We start from the raw sequence: 16,458 nt of genomic DNA, 5'->3' as shown, positions 1-16,458 counted from the left end.
TAACAAAACCTTTGTTCCACGCATGAATGAATAGGGCAAGGACCAAGGACATTGAGGTTCATGTGATTCTACTACTAATCGTAAAGGTACTTTTATATATTTGTGCTTTGAATTTGCTTAGTGAGATGCTGCAGTCGGAAAAATGACTATTCCTGGATTTAGTTGTGAAGTAATAGCCCTCTTGACGTAAAATGAATGGTAGAGACATCAGGTAAAGCAGTTGAGATAGCCTGTGAATTTTTGCCCTTGCTTGTCTTGTCCCAAACCCAACTCTTTCTTTTAGGCATGTAGAAAAAGCTGTTCCAGAACTATGAACCCTAGCTATTGATTTCTTATAAGCAATTAAGCATCCTCCGACCCAGCGAGTGATTTAATTGTAAAGTTTTTTCTCATGTCTGCTATGCTAGCTACTGATTTCTTATAAGCATCCCTGACCCAACGAGTGATTTGTAAAGTGCTTTTTTCTCATGTCTCCTATGATACTTGGCTGGCTTGATTTGGCTAGCGGAATTGTTTCAGGCAAAGGAAGGATTTTATATGTACTGGGAAGCGCGGTACCATACTTAAATGGGTGATTGAGCATGGTATGTGCAGCTATCAACCGGGATGCTCCGATAAATTAAGTTCGGTAAAGACAGTATACAATATACATGCACATGCTACATGCAACTATGGAGGATTGGAAGTCAACAGGTGGTGGATGTTTTGCTCGAAATAAGGTACTCCCTCCGTCTAATTTTAATTACAACCATAAGTTTCCATGCCTAACTTTAATCGTCCGTCTTATTTGAAATTTTTTTATAATTAGTATTTTTGTTGTTATGAGATGATAAAGCATGAATAGTACTATACTCGTGACTTATGTTTTTATATTGTTTTTTCAAAAATTTTTTAAATAAGACGGATAATCAAAGTTAGACGCGGAAAACCATAGCTACACTTAAAATGGGACGGAGGGAGGAGAACTGATATTCATAAGACTTGTACTTTGCTGGCTAAACCATGTCCATGTAGCTTAGTGCCATGCCAAAAGATCAAGTAGAACAACTCTAGCTACATGAACCCACCACCCATGTGGTGTTTATACTTCATACCATACAAACAAAGAGTCTTTATTTATAGTACTACTAATAAAGGAGTAGCAATGTAGCATGAAGTAAAATTAAAAGCAGATGCGGATCTGTTGGTAATCCGATACATTTTCAAATGGGTGACATGTTGTGTTGGTTCCTCAGTGCTTCAGTTCAGTTAATTTCCTCCCATGACAGGGCATCCTGAGCCTGACGCAGCTTCAGTAGCAGCAGCAGCAGGCGCGCTCAAGAAGCTCGCGAGGAAATTGCCGCGTTCGTAGAAGAATTCCGCCTTCTCAACTTTCATCTCCTCGTCAACCTAATGCCACACCGCCAGAACCTTGTCAGGGTTACGCACTTCTAAATCCAGGTGACCAATATAAGGTCTTGTTATCAATTGGAAGGTATTTTAGATTTCAATTTCTAATGATAAGTATAAACTCCCCCTTAAAAAGTTAAAATACAGTATATACTGGCAGCTAGTAATTGTAGACAAATTAGTATGTACTACTCCTTCTATTTCTAAATATACGACACTATTAACTTTTGGATATGACGTTATTTAAAGATTCGGAGTAAATATGTAAAAATAGAAGTCATGCTTAAAATATATGCTTATAACAATAAACAAGTGATGACAAAATAAATAATAATAACATAATAAGTAAAGATGAATAATCAGACGTCATGTTTAAAAGTCAATATTATCATATTTTAAAAACAGAGATAATATTTTGCTTACATGGAAAATGCAAATGCCGAAAAACTCAACCCGCTCGCCATGGGGCGGGTGCTCCATGAAGGGGCCCTCCATGTGCCCCCAGTGCCGAAACTTGAAGACGATCCGTGGTGGGCCACTGTAGACGTCGAGCACCTCGATGGCGAAGCCACGCGGGAACGCCGTCAGGAAGGTGGCCATGCCGGACTCCAGCGTCTCCTTGTCCGGGTCGTAGATGCGGTGCTCCGGTGGCAGCCTCGTCTGCAAGAACGCGTTGTAGCTGCCGATGGCCATCAAATCCTTCCGATTCAGAAACCTCATCCCTGACACGGTAATGGTTTATTATTATTATTATTATTATTATTATTATTATTATTATTATTATTATTATTATAAGGAAGACGCACACGTGCACGTACTCTCTGTGCGTGAATATAATTGATGAGCACTCACCATTGGTGCTGGAGCAGAATTTCTGCGAGTGGACACTCTTCTGGTCCTCTGGTCGCACCTTGTGGACGAGCTCCATCTCCCAGGTCTTCAGCAATCTCTGGACCTTCTCCTCCAGAGACCCCTCTGGCCATTCCTAATTAGTGACAAGTGCACAACAATGCTTTCAACTTAATCACAATATCTGCTTCGATCTCTTCGGCGTTTAGCTATGAACTCTGACGAGTAGTGTTCGTCGTGAAATTAATTAGTTACCTTGGTTCTCTCTTCCTCGAAGAGCTTGTTGACGACGTCGTAGTTTGGAGGGGATCCAAGCCTCCACACGGTGTCCTTCTCCCCCTCGCCGTACATGAACGACCGGTACTTGTCCCTGCCTCCTGAAACTTCTTCACCAGCAGCCGCCATGGCCGACAGTTAATTTGCGAGCTGAGCTGCTTGTAGTTTTGCGAGATGATGGGAGTCTCAGCTGATGAACAGCTCCCCTAGATATAGGACAGGTGATGAGATAAGATGGAACCAACAGATTGCGATCACTGCAAACGTCACTGCCTGGTCCAAATTAAAGAAAGAAAAGCAATTAATCAAATCTCTTTCCAAAGAAACATACAAATGATCCCCAATCCAAACCTAATCCCATATATATTCCCATACTAGCTTGTGACCTTTCCCTGTGTTGTTTTTCCTCTGAATTTTTTTTATCCATGGCGGCTATGGGCTGTGCGCCGCCGGTGCACGTGCTTGGCCGGCGGTTGGTGCGGCCGCCGGCCGCCTGCAGCGACGCCTCACCGGACGAAACATCCCCTGTGATCGACTAACAAAAGACGCAGTAAATTAAAGGCGCATAAAATTAATTAGGCAATACACAACCTAATTATCAACTACTCCCTCCGTCCCAGAACACGGTTATTAAGAAAGTATAGAAATGAGTGGTGGAGGGCGTTGTAATTGGATGAATAGTGAAGGTAGGTAGGAAAAAGTTAATGGTGGAGGGTTGTGATTGGTTGAGAAGAGAATGTTGGTGGAGAAGTTGGTTATATTTTGAGATAAATCTTGAGGGCTACGAGTTATATTTTGGGACAGAGGGAGTACTGCTTAACGAGACTGAAAAACTATAGAGCTACGCACCATTTCAAACGTCGTGGCATCGCTCTGCATATATAGGCCCCCATGCGACTCGTAGTGGACGCAGGATTTTAGGGCTGAGTAATTCGCTCAGCAAATATAGATAAAATTCATCAAAAAATATATAAAGATAATGCAGCAGGAAAAGTGCCCGCCGGATAAGTGAACTTATTGAGGAAAGAAAAGCTGAGAATGAAGTATTAGCCCCAGTTAAATATATACATATATAATATACCTACGTATATAAAATTTTATTCAGAATTTTTCAGGTTTTCACGTGAATACCCAAAAACTGTTTTCCCATGTAACCTTTTCTTCATATTGCATAGTCGCAAAATAGTGCAGATAAGTCCACGCATGCTTGTGTGTCACTAGTACATAAACAATTTTTTCAGACGGCCAAAAGAGATTTTCATGTGTGGGCCTCCAGCCCATCTGCTCGGTAGTGTATGTGAAAATCATATTTTTTTAATACGGGTGGCATAATTTTCGTGTGCGGGTGCTTATGTCGTCTGCACACAAAAACAAAAATCCAGGAAAAAATCGCAAAAAATCAAAACGCCCGTCGATGCGCGCTCGCCGCCCGCTGCCACTGTGCTTCTCCCGCCACCGCCGATGGATCCGCACGGATCCGAGTGGGGACAGTTGTTGCCAGCTTGCCGCCGGATCCGGGTAGAGCCCGTCCACCCGCCGACATCGTGCTCCTCACGCCTTCGTCGCCGCCGCCCTGCTCCTCCAGCCACCGCCACCGCATCCGCGCGGATCTATGCGGGGGATGGCCATCACCGCGGGATCTGGATGGGGGACAGCCACCGCCCCTCGCTGGCTTCAACTCCCGCTGCCCCACGCTAGATCCACAGTCGCCGGACCGCCACCGCGCACCTTTCGTCCGACTGATTCCCACTGTCGCGAGCCCACTAGCCACTGCTGCCCGTCACCGTGAGCCCGCCCGTCGGCCGCTGCCGCCTAGGAGGGGAGTCATGAGAGAGAGAGGAGTATGGGGAAAGGAGGTGAGAGAGAGGATTGGTGATAAGGATGACTTGAAAAAAATTAAAGTGCTAAGAGGGACAGAGGAGGTAACTCAAACTTCTAGGTGAATCTTTAAGAGGTCCGCTTGCGAAAATATATTTTCCCGTGCGGCCACTTAAGAGGCCTGTTTGGAAAAAAATAGCTCTATTTTCGTATACGGCTCCCTAAGAGGTATGTCTGCGAAATAGATTTTTGCATGTGGGCCTCTTAAATAGCCATGTGCAAAAATGTGGGTCAATTATTGTAGACACGAATCCTTATGATTCACCTGTAACTTATTGGGGGTGCTCGTTCAAGAAAATTATTTGTGCAGTAGTGTGTGGGAGTCTAAGCTTGTGTTTGTTTAAAATTTTAGGCATAGCCAAATAGCTACACAAGAAACGAGAAAATCCATTAGAATATAATTAATTAAGTAATAACTTTACAATTTTTTTAAAGGGCGGTGCTAGGCACATTAAAAACTTCTTACTAACAAAAAAAGTTCAAGCATAATGTGACACCCCAGTGTTCGTAAAAAGTTTGCTAAAAGAAAATTAGTACGCATTTCATTTTCCTTTTTAATATGATTTTTTTATAATTTTTTTCAAGAAACTTGCATTCAATAAGTTTTGCAAAGAAAAACACCATTTATAATTCAAGAAACGTGCTCGCATAAAACAAGTGAATGCCTAGGCCAAAAAGATCTAGAGAACGTAGCCTAAAGTAGGGCTTGCCCACTAACTTCCACAATTGCATAAAGGATATCATATACTATCACTGGTGGAGAAATCGTTTTTAGTCCTGGTTCGTAACTCCCTTATAGTCCTGGTTTTCAAACCGGGACTACGAATCCGGGACTAAAGATAGATCTTTAGTCCCGGTTCAAATATCCGGGACTAAAGATCGACCAACCGGGACTAAAGATAGGAGCGGGCAATAGTTTTTTTTTTCATTTACTTACTATTTATTCTCTAATTTATTTTCTCCCAAATTAGGTGGGATGCATATTCCTAAATCAAACCCTAAAATCAAATTACCATCCCAAATACACAAATCAATCAATCATATACACTACAGATTATACATCCCAAATCAAACCCCAAATCAAAGAAACATCCCAAATACACAAATCATATACATCTCAGATTCATACAATGAGATTCCAAAAAAAAATTATACATCTCAATCCATACAATGAACCACAGATTCTTCATCTCAATCTATACATGGATCACAAATTCTTTGAAAAAAAAAGAAAAAAACGAAGCAAAGCCGCCGGTCGGCTGAGCCGGCTGCCGCCTCCCCTCCTCCCCGGCCGCCGCCGCGCCGGGCCGCCGCGCAGCCCTCCGTGCTGGCCGCTGCCGCGCTGACCTTCGCCGGCCGGGCCGCCCACCCCCTCCTGCTGCGCATACTGGATCGAGTTGGGAAGGGGAGTTGGGAAGGGATAAGAAGGAAAAGAGATAAGGAGGAAGGGAAGAGATAAGGATTAGAGATGGAGGGAGAGAGGAGTTGGTGTGGATGAGAAAATAGTGGATGAGAAAAGAGGATAAGTAATAGGGATTATATAGTGCGTTTTGATCTTTAATCCCGGTTCGTAACTCCAACCGGGACTAAAGATCCTGGAGGGGCCTGACAACACCTGACAGCATATGAACCGGGATTAAAGATCACGTAGTACCTTTCTACTTATAAACCGGGACTAAAAACCATCTTTAGTCCCGGTTTTTACTGCATCCGAGACTATTGTGATTTTTGGTTGACCAGGCAAAGATGGTCTCTCCACTAGTGTATACAATACACTAACGTGTGTTTGCAGGTACGTACTATGATATTTGATTGGTGATATCTTTATGATACTGGTATGATAAAGTATCACAGTACCTTTAAGATACGTGGTTAGCTAGGTGTGGCCCATATAAGTTTCGGAGTAGGTTTTAGCACTAGCGCTCAGTCCTGATAGGACTATGAAATATAGATGGTGATGGGTCTAGATTTTTGAGCTAAAATTATTTAGGAATAAGTTCACTTTGACCCCTTAACAAGTGGTCGAATCTGTTCCATATCCCTAAACCATAATATCGGATATCTCGACTCTCAATTATTAAAACCGGTGCAGACGGCAAAAGAGGAGAGAAAAAGAAAGAGAGAAGAAAGAGAGAGGGAGGAGGAAGAAAGGAAGGAGAGGATGATTGTGGATCCCACATTTTTTTTGTGTGAATAATAAATAGGTTAAATAGGTCCCATATCCTATCTTACTATAAAGTTGATGCCCACTACCTCCTAAAGCTTAACATGCAACCATACCACATCATCACCCACTAGCAATAATTATATATTTAACCTAATGCAAGCATACAACATCATCTATAATCTATAATCTATTTAATTCTACACATCAACATACAAGTATATCTAATCATCACCCCTCACATCATTTCCACAATAGTTTAACAATTATATCTATCTTTTTGTAATATTTAACATATACTTATCAATATATTCCACATTAAATCACGGGTATCATTTGTTTGTTTTATGATAAGTACTAATAAACCCTCGCATTTCTTCTTTTTTTTTGACTCCTAGCTTGATTGTCGAAAAAATATATTGAAAATTGCTTAGTATTCCCGCAGCAAAGCGCGGAGAATCACTCAGTATATATTTAATTCTAATCCCATACAAATGCCACATCAATGCTACATTGGACGAAGACCAAATCAACATCTCTACGTATGCATCACGTCAGTGAAACCATCCTCCAAAACCATCGAGTGAGTCAAATTGCAATGGTTTTAATAGTTGGGGGTCGAAATATCCGGTACTGTAGTTCATGGATACGTATCAGATTCGGCCACTAATTAAAGGAGTCAAAGTGAACTTATTCCAATTGGTTAAGAGCTGAGGTGGAGTGAGAAATGGCCTAGCTAGGGCTCTAGCCCATTGCCACCACCCATGGATCATTTCACAATGCAACTCAACCCTGTTTCTTTTTTATCCTTTTGGGATTAACTCTTAAAACCTACGGCCTATGCGAGCTGCGATACGTGTGAGGGAGAGATCATCATCAAGGTGCACTGAAGCCCATAAGCCACACCTGCTGGGAGAAGAGCGATCGCTTAGCCTTGGGCTATGCTGTTGCACGATATTCCGTGCTATAATCTGGTAATCTCGTCCTTCATTTAAGGCTAATTACCTGTTAATTTTGTTCTCGTCCATGTAGTGCAGTGCAGAGTACATCATGCCCCTGTTTTTCCTGCTGAAATTCTGAGATTAGGATTCTTTTCTGGACATAATTTGCAGAGTACAACATGCCTTTTTGTACTTGCACTCATTCTGTCTCCTCTCCTCTCTAGGAAAAGAGATGCTTCTGGTGTAGGGATCATACCACAACCACAGAGACAGTAGCACGAAGGTCTTCAGCACAATGCACAAGCTTAGGGCGCAATTAGGCCTAGTGATTGACAGAGTACAGGCAGCCATATAATATCTGAATTGTCAAGAACTCATTGCAGGTTCAGTTAAGAATGGGCTGCGCTTTGCAGGAAGTAGTTCTGTGTTTGATTCTCAATTCTTCATGTAATAATATTGTAATTGGTCTAGTTAAGTCATCAAGCTAGCTAGTTTCTTCTGCTCCATGCTTGAAAGGATCTCATCAGATCAGATGGGGAGTATATATCAAATTAAGCTGAAGAACACAATGTCAACTGCATAAGAACACATGTCACGCTGAGCCAAATATGAGGGCGATCGGTAGCCTTAATTATTGGCACGCTTAGCATCAATGACAACACAATTGTGTTGTTAAAGCTGCAGCAACATCAACCGCAAGACTGTTTTAAAAGCTTATTAATTTGCTCCTAGACCAATGTATGCCGTGCATCGCAGACGATCCCGGTAACATGCTAGACTGCAGTTCTTCTTTCCCTTAAGCCAGCATGCAGAGTTCCTTCAGCTGCTGTCTAAACAGGCAGCGCCGACAAAGTGCCCCTGGAGGGAAACGACGACGGCTAAATTATTTTGTTGATCAATCGAAGAGTAGCACACACTAGCTATCGCTAGCTCTTCACGTAATTAAAAGTGCCATCATTGTTACTGTAATTCCGGTGATTAGTCAACTGCCACGACCAGATTAATCTACCTAATCTTCAGGGCGTGTGCGATCGATCGGCAGGCATGCATGCAGCTTTGCCTAATCACATGTTCAGAAACCTGGAATTCAGAAGAAACGCACACAAGCTAGCTAGCCATCCAGATCGCCATTGCAAGCATGCTTAAAGTTGATCAGCTTGTGGTGGAGATCGATCAGCAGCTAGGTAGCTTGCGGAGTCCACAGCTATCCATCCGTGCGGCGCACACTCCCTCCCTGCACTCCAGGCTTTTGCCGTGCAAATCAACCATCTGCATCTGCATATGACCTCTGACTTTCGCCTCTCGCGCCTTTTCTACAGCTATAAGCACTCCTCCCCCGCCATTTTCCTCCCCCATTTTCCTCCCTCCACACAGGCGTTCGCCAAGCAAAAACTTCGTACACCACGCATTGCCGCCACCGCCGCGCTCGCCACCACCACCGCCGCCATGAGAACAGCCGCGGTGCTTCTCATGGCGCTCGCGCTCACCCTCGCCGCGGCCGGGGCCGGGGCCGAGCTGGAGACGGCGGCCGTCGTCAGAAGGAGGCAGAGCAGGTTCCTGGCGAGCGCGAAGAACTCGCCGCCGCTGTCGTACTACGACTGCAAGAGGAAGCCGCCGTCGGTGTGCCGGGAGCCGGGGAGCCCCGGGGCGACGTGCTGCAAGGGCGCCTGCGTCGACACGGAGTCCAGCTTCGCGCACTGCGGCAGCTGCAACCACGTCTGCAAGTACGGCGAGACCTGCTGCGGCGGCCACTGCGTCGACCTCCTCAGCGACGGCAAGAACTGCGGCGACTGCTTCGTCCGCTGCCCCAGCAAGAAGTGCAGCTTCGGCCTGTGCGACTACGCCGGCTAACCGGCCGGCGACCGGCGACGACGGCGGCGGCGGCGGCGGCGGCGGCGTGTGCATTCATGTACGTGGCGTGCATGCGATCATCGAGGCAGGAAATGCAATACAAATTCGTTCCTACACATCCATCAGAGAAATAAAAAAAAATGGCAGTACGTATATACGACATGAGTGCATACCTATTATATATATACTCCAAATTGTTTTACAAAATTGCAATTGTTGAGCTCCTGAAACAAGTATACATATACGAAAAAAAATGATAAAAGTTATACAAATTTAAGGATCTACGGTGCGTCTGTTCGTCTCATTATTTATGTGTTTCTTATTATTGTTGGACTACATATATATAAGTGGTCTTATGGTATCAATAAATCGAAATAATGTGTTGTAACTTATTATATGTTTTTTTGGGTACGTGTACAGCTTAATTACATGACCTTACAGAGAAATATTATATGGATTCTTTTTTCCTGATATATTGTGAATAATAGAAACATCTCCAATTAATGGATCTGTACTTAATTAATCATTATATTAACTCATCCTTAATTTAATTAGTTACGATGATTTTAATTTTTTACTAGCTTTTGTGTGCTACTATATCTCTGCTAAAAAATGTAAGGGATTTTGATTTTATATTTTGGGACATAGCTAGGTATGTTGATTTTTAGAGGGCTATGGCCGTTAATTCTCAAGATTGACAATTGATTTCTCAGAAATATTTCCTTGATCAATAGAAAACCAATATAGTGTAAAACCGTTGCTCAGAAATATGAATCATGTCTGTATAACTTTTGTGTTTTTTATTTGACAAGGTATTACTTTTAGAAACCAAGCACATACTCTTGTAATTTAACTACTGATTGATATAAAATTTACAAATTTTAATTATTTTTAAAATTAAAATACTCTCTATAGAAATCAACTAATTTAGTATAGCTAGGTTAGTGTATATAGGGAGTTGTGAAATGTCATTGGCTTAATATGTACGACTGCAGTACATTCGTGATTACGTGGATCACAAACTGGTCAGGTTGACCTGCCTTCTAGCTGTCGTTATATATAGCTTTTGTTTCTTTGGTATTTTCAGCATTAGTCGATGCATTTGAGCTCTTAATAAAAAACAGAATGCTTATAAAGTTACAACTGGAATGTGGAAAGCAACTAGCTAGTTACTAAACACCAATTTAATTAATTAATCATAATCATATTACTCATTTGCATGTGCTATTTATTTTTTAAAAAAAAACATTTGCATGTGGCATACATTCTTGCATTGGTACATTACGTGTCTGGACACGCACGGCAGTCAACTTTGCTGAATTTTCTACTTATTTGTTCTTGGGTTTTGGACCTTCTAAACAGTAGCATATCTATCTAGCTAGTCTAGCGTAAGAACCAAACAAAATTAGATTGATAATCTGGTTGATTGGTCTTTGATCCTTTTACTAAATATAGATACATCCTCTTTTCTGAAGTTGGCTGTGTATATCAGTCTCACGATGTAGAGGCGGATTATTCCATTATCTAAAAAAATAATCCTCTTTTCTGAAAGTTACTTGGCATTAAGTTTGGCTGATTTTCAGCAAGAATAGTACTGAAGGTTATGTTTACCTACATAACTTTTTTGTATTTTTCAGAAACTTGGAATTTTAATTACAGTATGGTGGGCTGGCTCATGGTTAATTAAGGCATTCGCACGTATCTGAAAATCTTATTAATCTGCTAGCTTTTCTCTGCTTTCTAGCTTATTAAGGTTTTTTTTTATATATGTATATATAAGACCAACTTATTAGTTATAAAAATTCTTATAAACATATGCTGCAGAAAACCATTTTTTGATGAGGTTTCTGGCAGGAGTATTTACAAAACCACATGTGCATGCCTGCATGATAATTTCAGTTTTAATATGAAGAAGTTCGCACAAAAAATTAATATGTATAAATTGATCATTAAAAAATGGTTATGAATTAATATTATAAATTGATCTTAAACTATATATTCGTATTGTAATCTGTAGCTGATTTTGAATTTACAGAGTTTGATTTCAGGATTAATTTTGGGGTTTTCTTTATCTCATTTTCACTACCCCATTTCTCTTTTCTTGAAAACTACCAGAGATTGCTCTTATTTAAGACACATATATAAGAACCAGAAGATTGATTTTTTTAATTACCAAAAGTTTAATCAACTGAGTAAATTCTACTAATGTCAATTATGATTAACCATATTGGGCTAAGCATATGAGTACATAACCAAACTAGCAAACACAATATGTTGCGTAGAATATTTCTGTCATAGAAAATTTGAAAAGAAATGACTTTTTTGCAGCTAATTAAGTTGTTGAATGTACTTACTCCTACTTTACAGTAGTTGTTAGTTAATTAACACGCAGTCAAAGTGCTAACCACATAGCCTGATAGTCAGACATGGCCATGGGTTAATTAGTGTACAATTTGTACTAGTTGACTTTGACGTACTCTTTGATCTTACATTTCTCTTCACTTAAAGGCAGTTTTCGTCTCTTAATTTCCTTCTGCACTCAAAGTGTGTCAAGTTTGGGCAAGTGTTTCTTCAGAATTCATCCGGTCCAATAATATTATATTCTTTTCCTTTTTTAATTTTCTCCGATACCCTTGCACGTACGTACTACGTACTTCTAACAAATGCGTGCCCTGCAGGCTTCAAAAAGGAATCTAGCTGCTTGGAACTGAATTAAGAAATCTTTACGCCGAAATGCTTAATTTGATCTATGTTTATGCCAAATTTGACCAGTGCGATTCACACTTCATTGCGTATGTTCATGCCAGTAAAGCATATATGCATGCGTACATCAAGCGTAGCGTGCGATCAACGACCGATAATTAATCAGAACGGCGTACGTGTACGTGTGATTAACTGTTAACTGCATGCACGTACAAAAGTATGTAGTACTCCTACAAATTAAGGTAGGCACGAGACAAGAGAGACGACACGTCAACACGCCTGAGAATCCAGGCTATTTCGATCATATCATGCATCGATGTTGATCGATTGGGTCTAGCTCCAGGATCACTCTATCTCATCACCCTGTGTGTGAAACGACCTATTTCGTAGTACGTGTAATTAACCTGTACATAACGTACGGCCGATTACGTCTAAGCTGTTAACCTGGAGGACACATCATTAAGGCTGCAATAAGTATTTAGTATAACTGTAAACCTTCATGATGATTAACTAACGGATCAAGCTGCTAAGTGATAGATTCAGAAAGAAATAGCATGAGGACCTGAAAAAAAGAGCAAAGTTTTATAGCCTATTTTCCATCTATATATGACAAAACAATTTGTTTACGCTATGTGGGGCTCTCATGATCCCCACACCAATAGCATAGGGTTGAGGGGGGTGGCTAGCTCGCGCGTACCCGCGAGGACGATAAATCGCGCGCACGCGGACCTTCGTTTTAGTAGCGCTTAGCGCTTTTCTCAAAAGAAAACAACGCGCATGACGCTATAGTAAAGTGATTAACGAATTGAAAATGCTACAGTAATTTCTCAATAAAAAATAAAAACAATTGATTTTGAAATTTTGAGTTAAAAGGTTTCAAATTTTGATTTGAAAATTTTGAAAATACGATTTGAAAGTTTTCAAAATATCAACTTGAAAGTTTTCAAATACTACTATGAGTTAAAAGTTTTTGAATTTTGAGTTGAAAGTTTTCGATTTTTATATGAAATGTTTTTAATTTTGAGTTGAAAATTTTTAATTTTTGAATTGAAAGTTTTCAGATCTCGAGTCGAAAGTTTTCAAATCTGAGTCAAATGTTTTCAAATCTCGAGTCGAAAGTTTCAAATCTCGAGTTGAAAATTTTCAAATCTGAGTTGAAAGTTTTTAAAATTTGACTTCAAAGTTTAAATCTTAAGTCAAAAGTTTTCAAATGTAACTTAAAGATTTTCTATCTATTAGTAATAAAGTCTCAAAAAAGAAAAAAAAATCTTTCATTAATTATCATCATTACCCTTAAACAGTTAGTTACGTTAGACGTGCCGCTATGAAAAGAAAATCTTGATCAGCGCTGGTGGCACCACGCATATAGGCCGTGTGGGCCGGAAGTGCTCGCCCGCGGCGCGTACGCGCGAATTAGGAATCCTGAGTGAGCGTTGAGACCCCACCATGCCATGCTGGATCCGCCCTAACTGTTAGTATTAATTGATTGATACAGGTGGCGCAGGCGGCCCATGTACGCACGCACGATTGCTTTTTACGAAAACAACACAGAACGATGAAAGAACGCATAAGATTCGCTGCATTGAGATGAGTGGAGTGATTCCGGCGTCTTAATCTTGCACCGCAAACTATACGCTCATCATATCATCGAGGTAATTAAATATGCTGGATGTGTAGTTCGGTTCAAGTAGGAGTAACACACAACACAAACAAGAAGCATTTCAAGTACCCACATTATTTACTGGCGGAGCTAGAAATTACTAAAGAGTAGGGCTAAAGTAAGACTTAATTAGTGAGTTGTTTATCTTTTCTTAAATTTACATTGTGATTTAACATAATTTAGCCATGATTTTGGAGGTAGGCCTAGGGCTCAAAGCCTTAGCTGCCCTACGCCTGCCTCCGCCCCATGATTACACGTGTTGACATGGCGGTGAGTGGCTCGTCTCCCGTCCTTCAACCCCACGGCCCAGTACTGTATATCGATGGCCCACTCGGCCTGACCCGTCCCGGCCCGTGACAAACTGGGCTTAATTCCCAGCTACAAGTCTACTATACCCCGAACGGCGAACACAACGGAAAGAATCAACCAATGGATGAATTTACCGCGAACATGGCCGATCGAATATGCGTCGTCTGTACCCGTACACATACCTAACCGCATCAGGAGGACGAACACCAACACGGACCAAAAGTACACCCAAGAACTCGGCTTAGCTCCTTTCCTTCGCCAGCAAGTCCCAAACTCCATCGCTTTTTGAGCTTAGCTATCACTGTGAGTTGTTCTTAATCCTGGGAGAGAGGCAAGCAAAGAACAAATCCGATCTCGTTGCAATGCGCCGCGGACGCATATAAATTGGGAAGCCAAGTCCCAGCTTCTGAAAGCATCAGGGGAATTGCAGTTGATCTCGGTACTAGAATTATCATCAGCGAGATTACCCCAGTTCGTGTTAATTAATTAGCAGGTACTAGCGAGGTTGCAGAGATGGCCGAAACCCTGAAGCCCGTAGCCTTGCTGCTGCTGATACTCAACCTCTGCATGTACGTCATCCTCGCCATCATCGGCGGCTGGGCGGTCAACATCTCCATCGATCGCGGCTTCATCCTAGGTAACGATACAAGATGCTAAATTAAAGCTTTCCGTCACTATCTTCCCGCTGTTTGGAGTTATGTTTAGTCGTTGTAGTTTTCTTCAGTCTTTTTAAATTTTGCTTTTTCTCCCTTCCCCTAACATAAGTTGGTCTGTCTGATTGCGTTGTGTACTTGTGTAATATAATTTTTTTCTTCTAATATATTAGCGTGCAATCCTTTTGCGCTTTCATCAAAGAAAAGTTTCTCGTCAGTATAGGGAATTCGATCATTTCGTTCATTGGTGAATGATTTAATTTGCAGGCCCGGGATTGCGGCTGCCGGCGCATTTCCACCCGATATTCTTCCCGATCGGCAACTGGGCAACGGGGTTCTTCGTCGTGTTCTCGCTGCTCGCCGGCGTCGTCGGCATCGCCTCCGGCCTCGTCGGGTTTAGCCACATCCGCCACTGGAACTACTACTCCCTGCAGCCGGCGGCGACCACCGGCCTGCTTGCCTGGGCGCTCACCGTCCTTGCCATGGGGTATATATTTACACTTACATGATTTACTTGAGAGTTTGATGACGATGTAGAATAATATTAGTATCTTTCGGTCAAAGTTAAATTGCTTCAAGTTTGATTAAGTTTGTAGAGAAAAATAATAACATTTTTAATCTAAGATAAATTTATTGTGAAAATATATTCAGTTATTGATTTAATGAAACTAATTTGGTATTATATATATTACTATATTTGTCTACAAATTTAGTTAAATTTAAAGTAATTTGACTTTTACCAAAATTAAAACGTCTTATAACTTAAAACGGAGAGAGTAATAATAACACAAATTTGGATGCCCTTGTTAATTCGATGGATTTTGCAGGCTGGCGTGCCAGGAGATCAGTCTCGACAGACGCAACGCGAAGCTGGTAAGATGATCTCCCGGCCATATCAATTCTTCCCCCCATTTCGTCAGATTAATTCTTTCAGAATGGTCTGTGAATTGAAACCTTGGGAGTTTGGCATTCAGGGAACCATGGAGGCGTTCACGATCGTCCTGACGGCGACGCAGCTCTTCTACGTCCTCGCGATCCACAGCGGGAGCCGCGGCCCCGTCCCGGTGGAGCGGACACACGCCATGGCGGCCGGCTACTGATCGATCGCCGGCGATTCGATTCGATCGGCGTACGTGCGTGTTGGATGGATGGGCATCGCCATTGTGCAAAGGTGAAGACGCAGACGTACGCACGTAAGGGCGTAACAAGTATTCAAACGGGGGCCATGCATGCATGCCTGTCACGATTCACGCGCGAGTTGTGGTTTGTGCTTTAATAATTTCCTTTTGAAAGTACGATTCTTTGAGTGGAACTGGGGTGATGAAATGGTGATGATTCGTTTGTACTGGAATATTCCTTTGGATTTGTTGATTGAATTCAAGTGTCAGGAGATTCAATTTGTTAAACATCTTGCTCAAAATATACTTGCGGTCGCCAGTGGGAGATCAGCTCCTTTGCTGCGTACAATCCATTCCGCTGGATGACCGTTAGATTAGAAATACTCGGTCTGGATTAAGACTGATAAGCCCTAATGCCAGCTAATGGGCAAAATATGCTTCCCCTTTTGACACAGTGGCCGGCACCCTCGCTTGATTGTACGAAGAAACTAGAAAGCCGGCGGTCAAACAAAGCCAAAAATCACATGGCACACACTAAATGACACGAATATTAAGGAAGAAATTAAATAATTAGAATGGATGAGACTTTAAATCCAGATCATCAGCCTATCACCTTGTGGAGCTAACCGGAAAACCCCTAGGCGTTTTTCACGGGGCACACACTAGC

At 41.8% G+C, this 16,458-nt stretch overlaps 3 protein-coding genes across 4 annotated transcripts; 2 read left to right on the top strand and 1 right to left on the bottom strand.

Moving 5' to 3' along the window:
• Nucleotides 1-928: 928 nt before the first annotated feature.
• On the bottom strand, nt 929-3,350 carry LOC127757100 (pathogen-related protein-like). Of its 2 annotated transcripts, XM_052282534.1 has the most exons (5): nt 2,901-3,350; nt 2,494-2,787; nt 2,242-2,374; nt 1,813-2,111; nt 929-1,389 (listed from the first exon to the last, which is right to left on the bottom strand). In XM_052282534.1, the coding sequence occupies exons 2-5, from the start codon at nt 2,641-2,643 to the stop codon at nt 1,249-1,251; spliced, it is 723 nt and encodes a 240-aa protein (XP_052138494.1). In that variant the 5' UTR covers nt 2,644-2,787; nt 2,901-3,350; the 3' UTR covers nt 929-1,248. The 2 variants fall into 2 exon arrangements, with proteins under 2 accessions (XP_052138494.1, XP_052138486.1); XM_052282526.1 differs by having other exon boundaries at nt 2,494-3,350.
• A 5,428-nt stretch (nt 3,351-8,778) lies between these two features.
• Nucleotides 8,779-9,611, top strand: LOC127760602 (stigma-specific STIG1-like protein 3). Its single transcript, XM_052284883.1, has one exon. The coding sequence runs from the start codon at nt 8,779-8,781 to the stop codon at nt 9,346-9,348; it is 570 nt and encodes a 189-aa protein (XP_052140843.1). The 3' UTR covers nt 9,349-9,611.
• Nucleotides 9,612-14,435: 4,824 nt separating this feature from the next.
• LOC127759583 (membrane protein PM19L-like) lies at nt 14,436-16,065 on the top strand. The gene is made up of 4 exons (XM_052283995.1): nt 14,436-14,657; nt 14,941-15,160; nt 15,501-15,546; nt 15,648-16,065. The coding sequence occupies exons 1-4, from the start codon at nt 14,534-14,536 to the stop codon at nt 15,771-15,773; spliced, it is 516 nt and encodes a 171-aa protein (XP_052139955.1). The 5' UTR covers nt 14,436-14,533; the 3' UTR covers nt 15,774-16,065.
• The last annotated feature ends 393 nt before the right edge of the window (nt 16,066-16,458 follow it).

Source organism: Oryza glaberrima, chromosome 1 (assembly GCF_000147395.1).
Source record: "Oryza glaberrima chromosome 1, OglaRS2, whole genome shotgun sequence".
Lineage (NCBI taxonomy): Eukaryota > Viridiplantae > Streptophyta > Magnoliopsida > Poales > Poaceae > Oryza > Oryza glaberrima.
The sequence above is the reverse complement of the archived record's forward strand: the minus strand, read 5'-3'. Positions and strand labels throughout refer to the sequence as shown.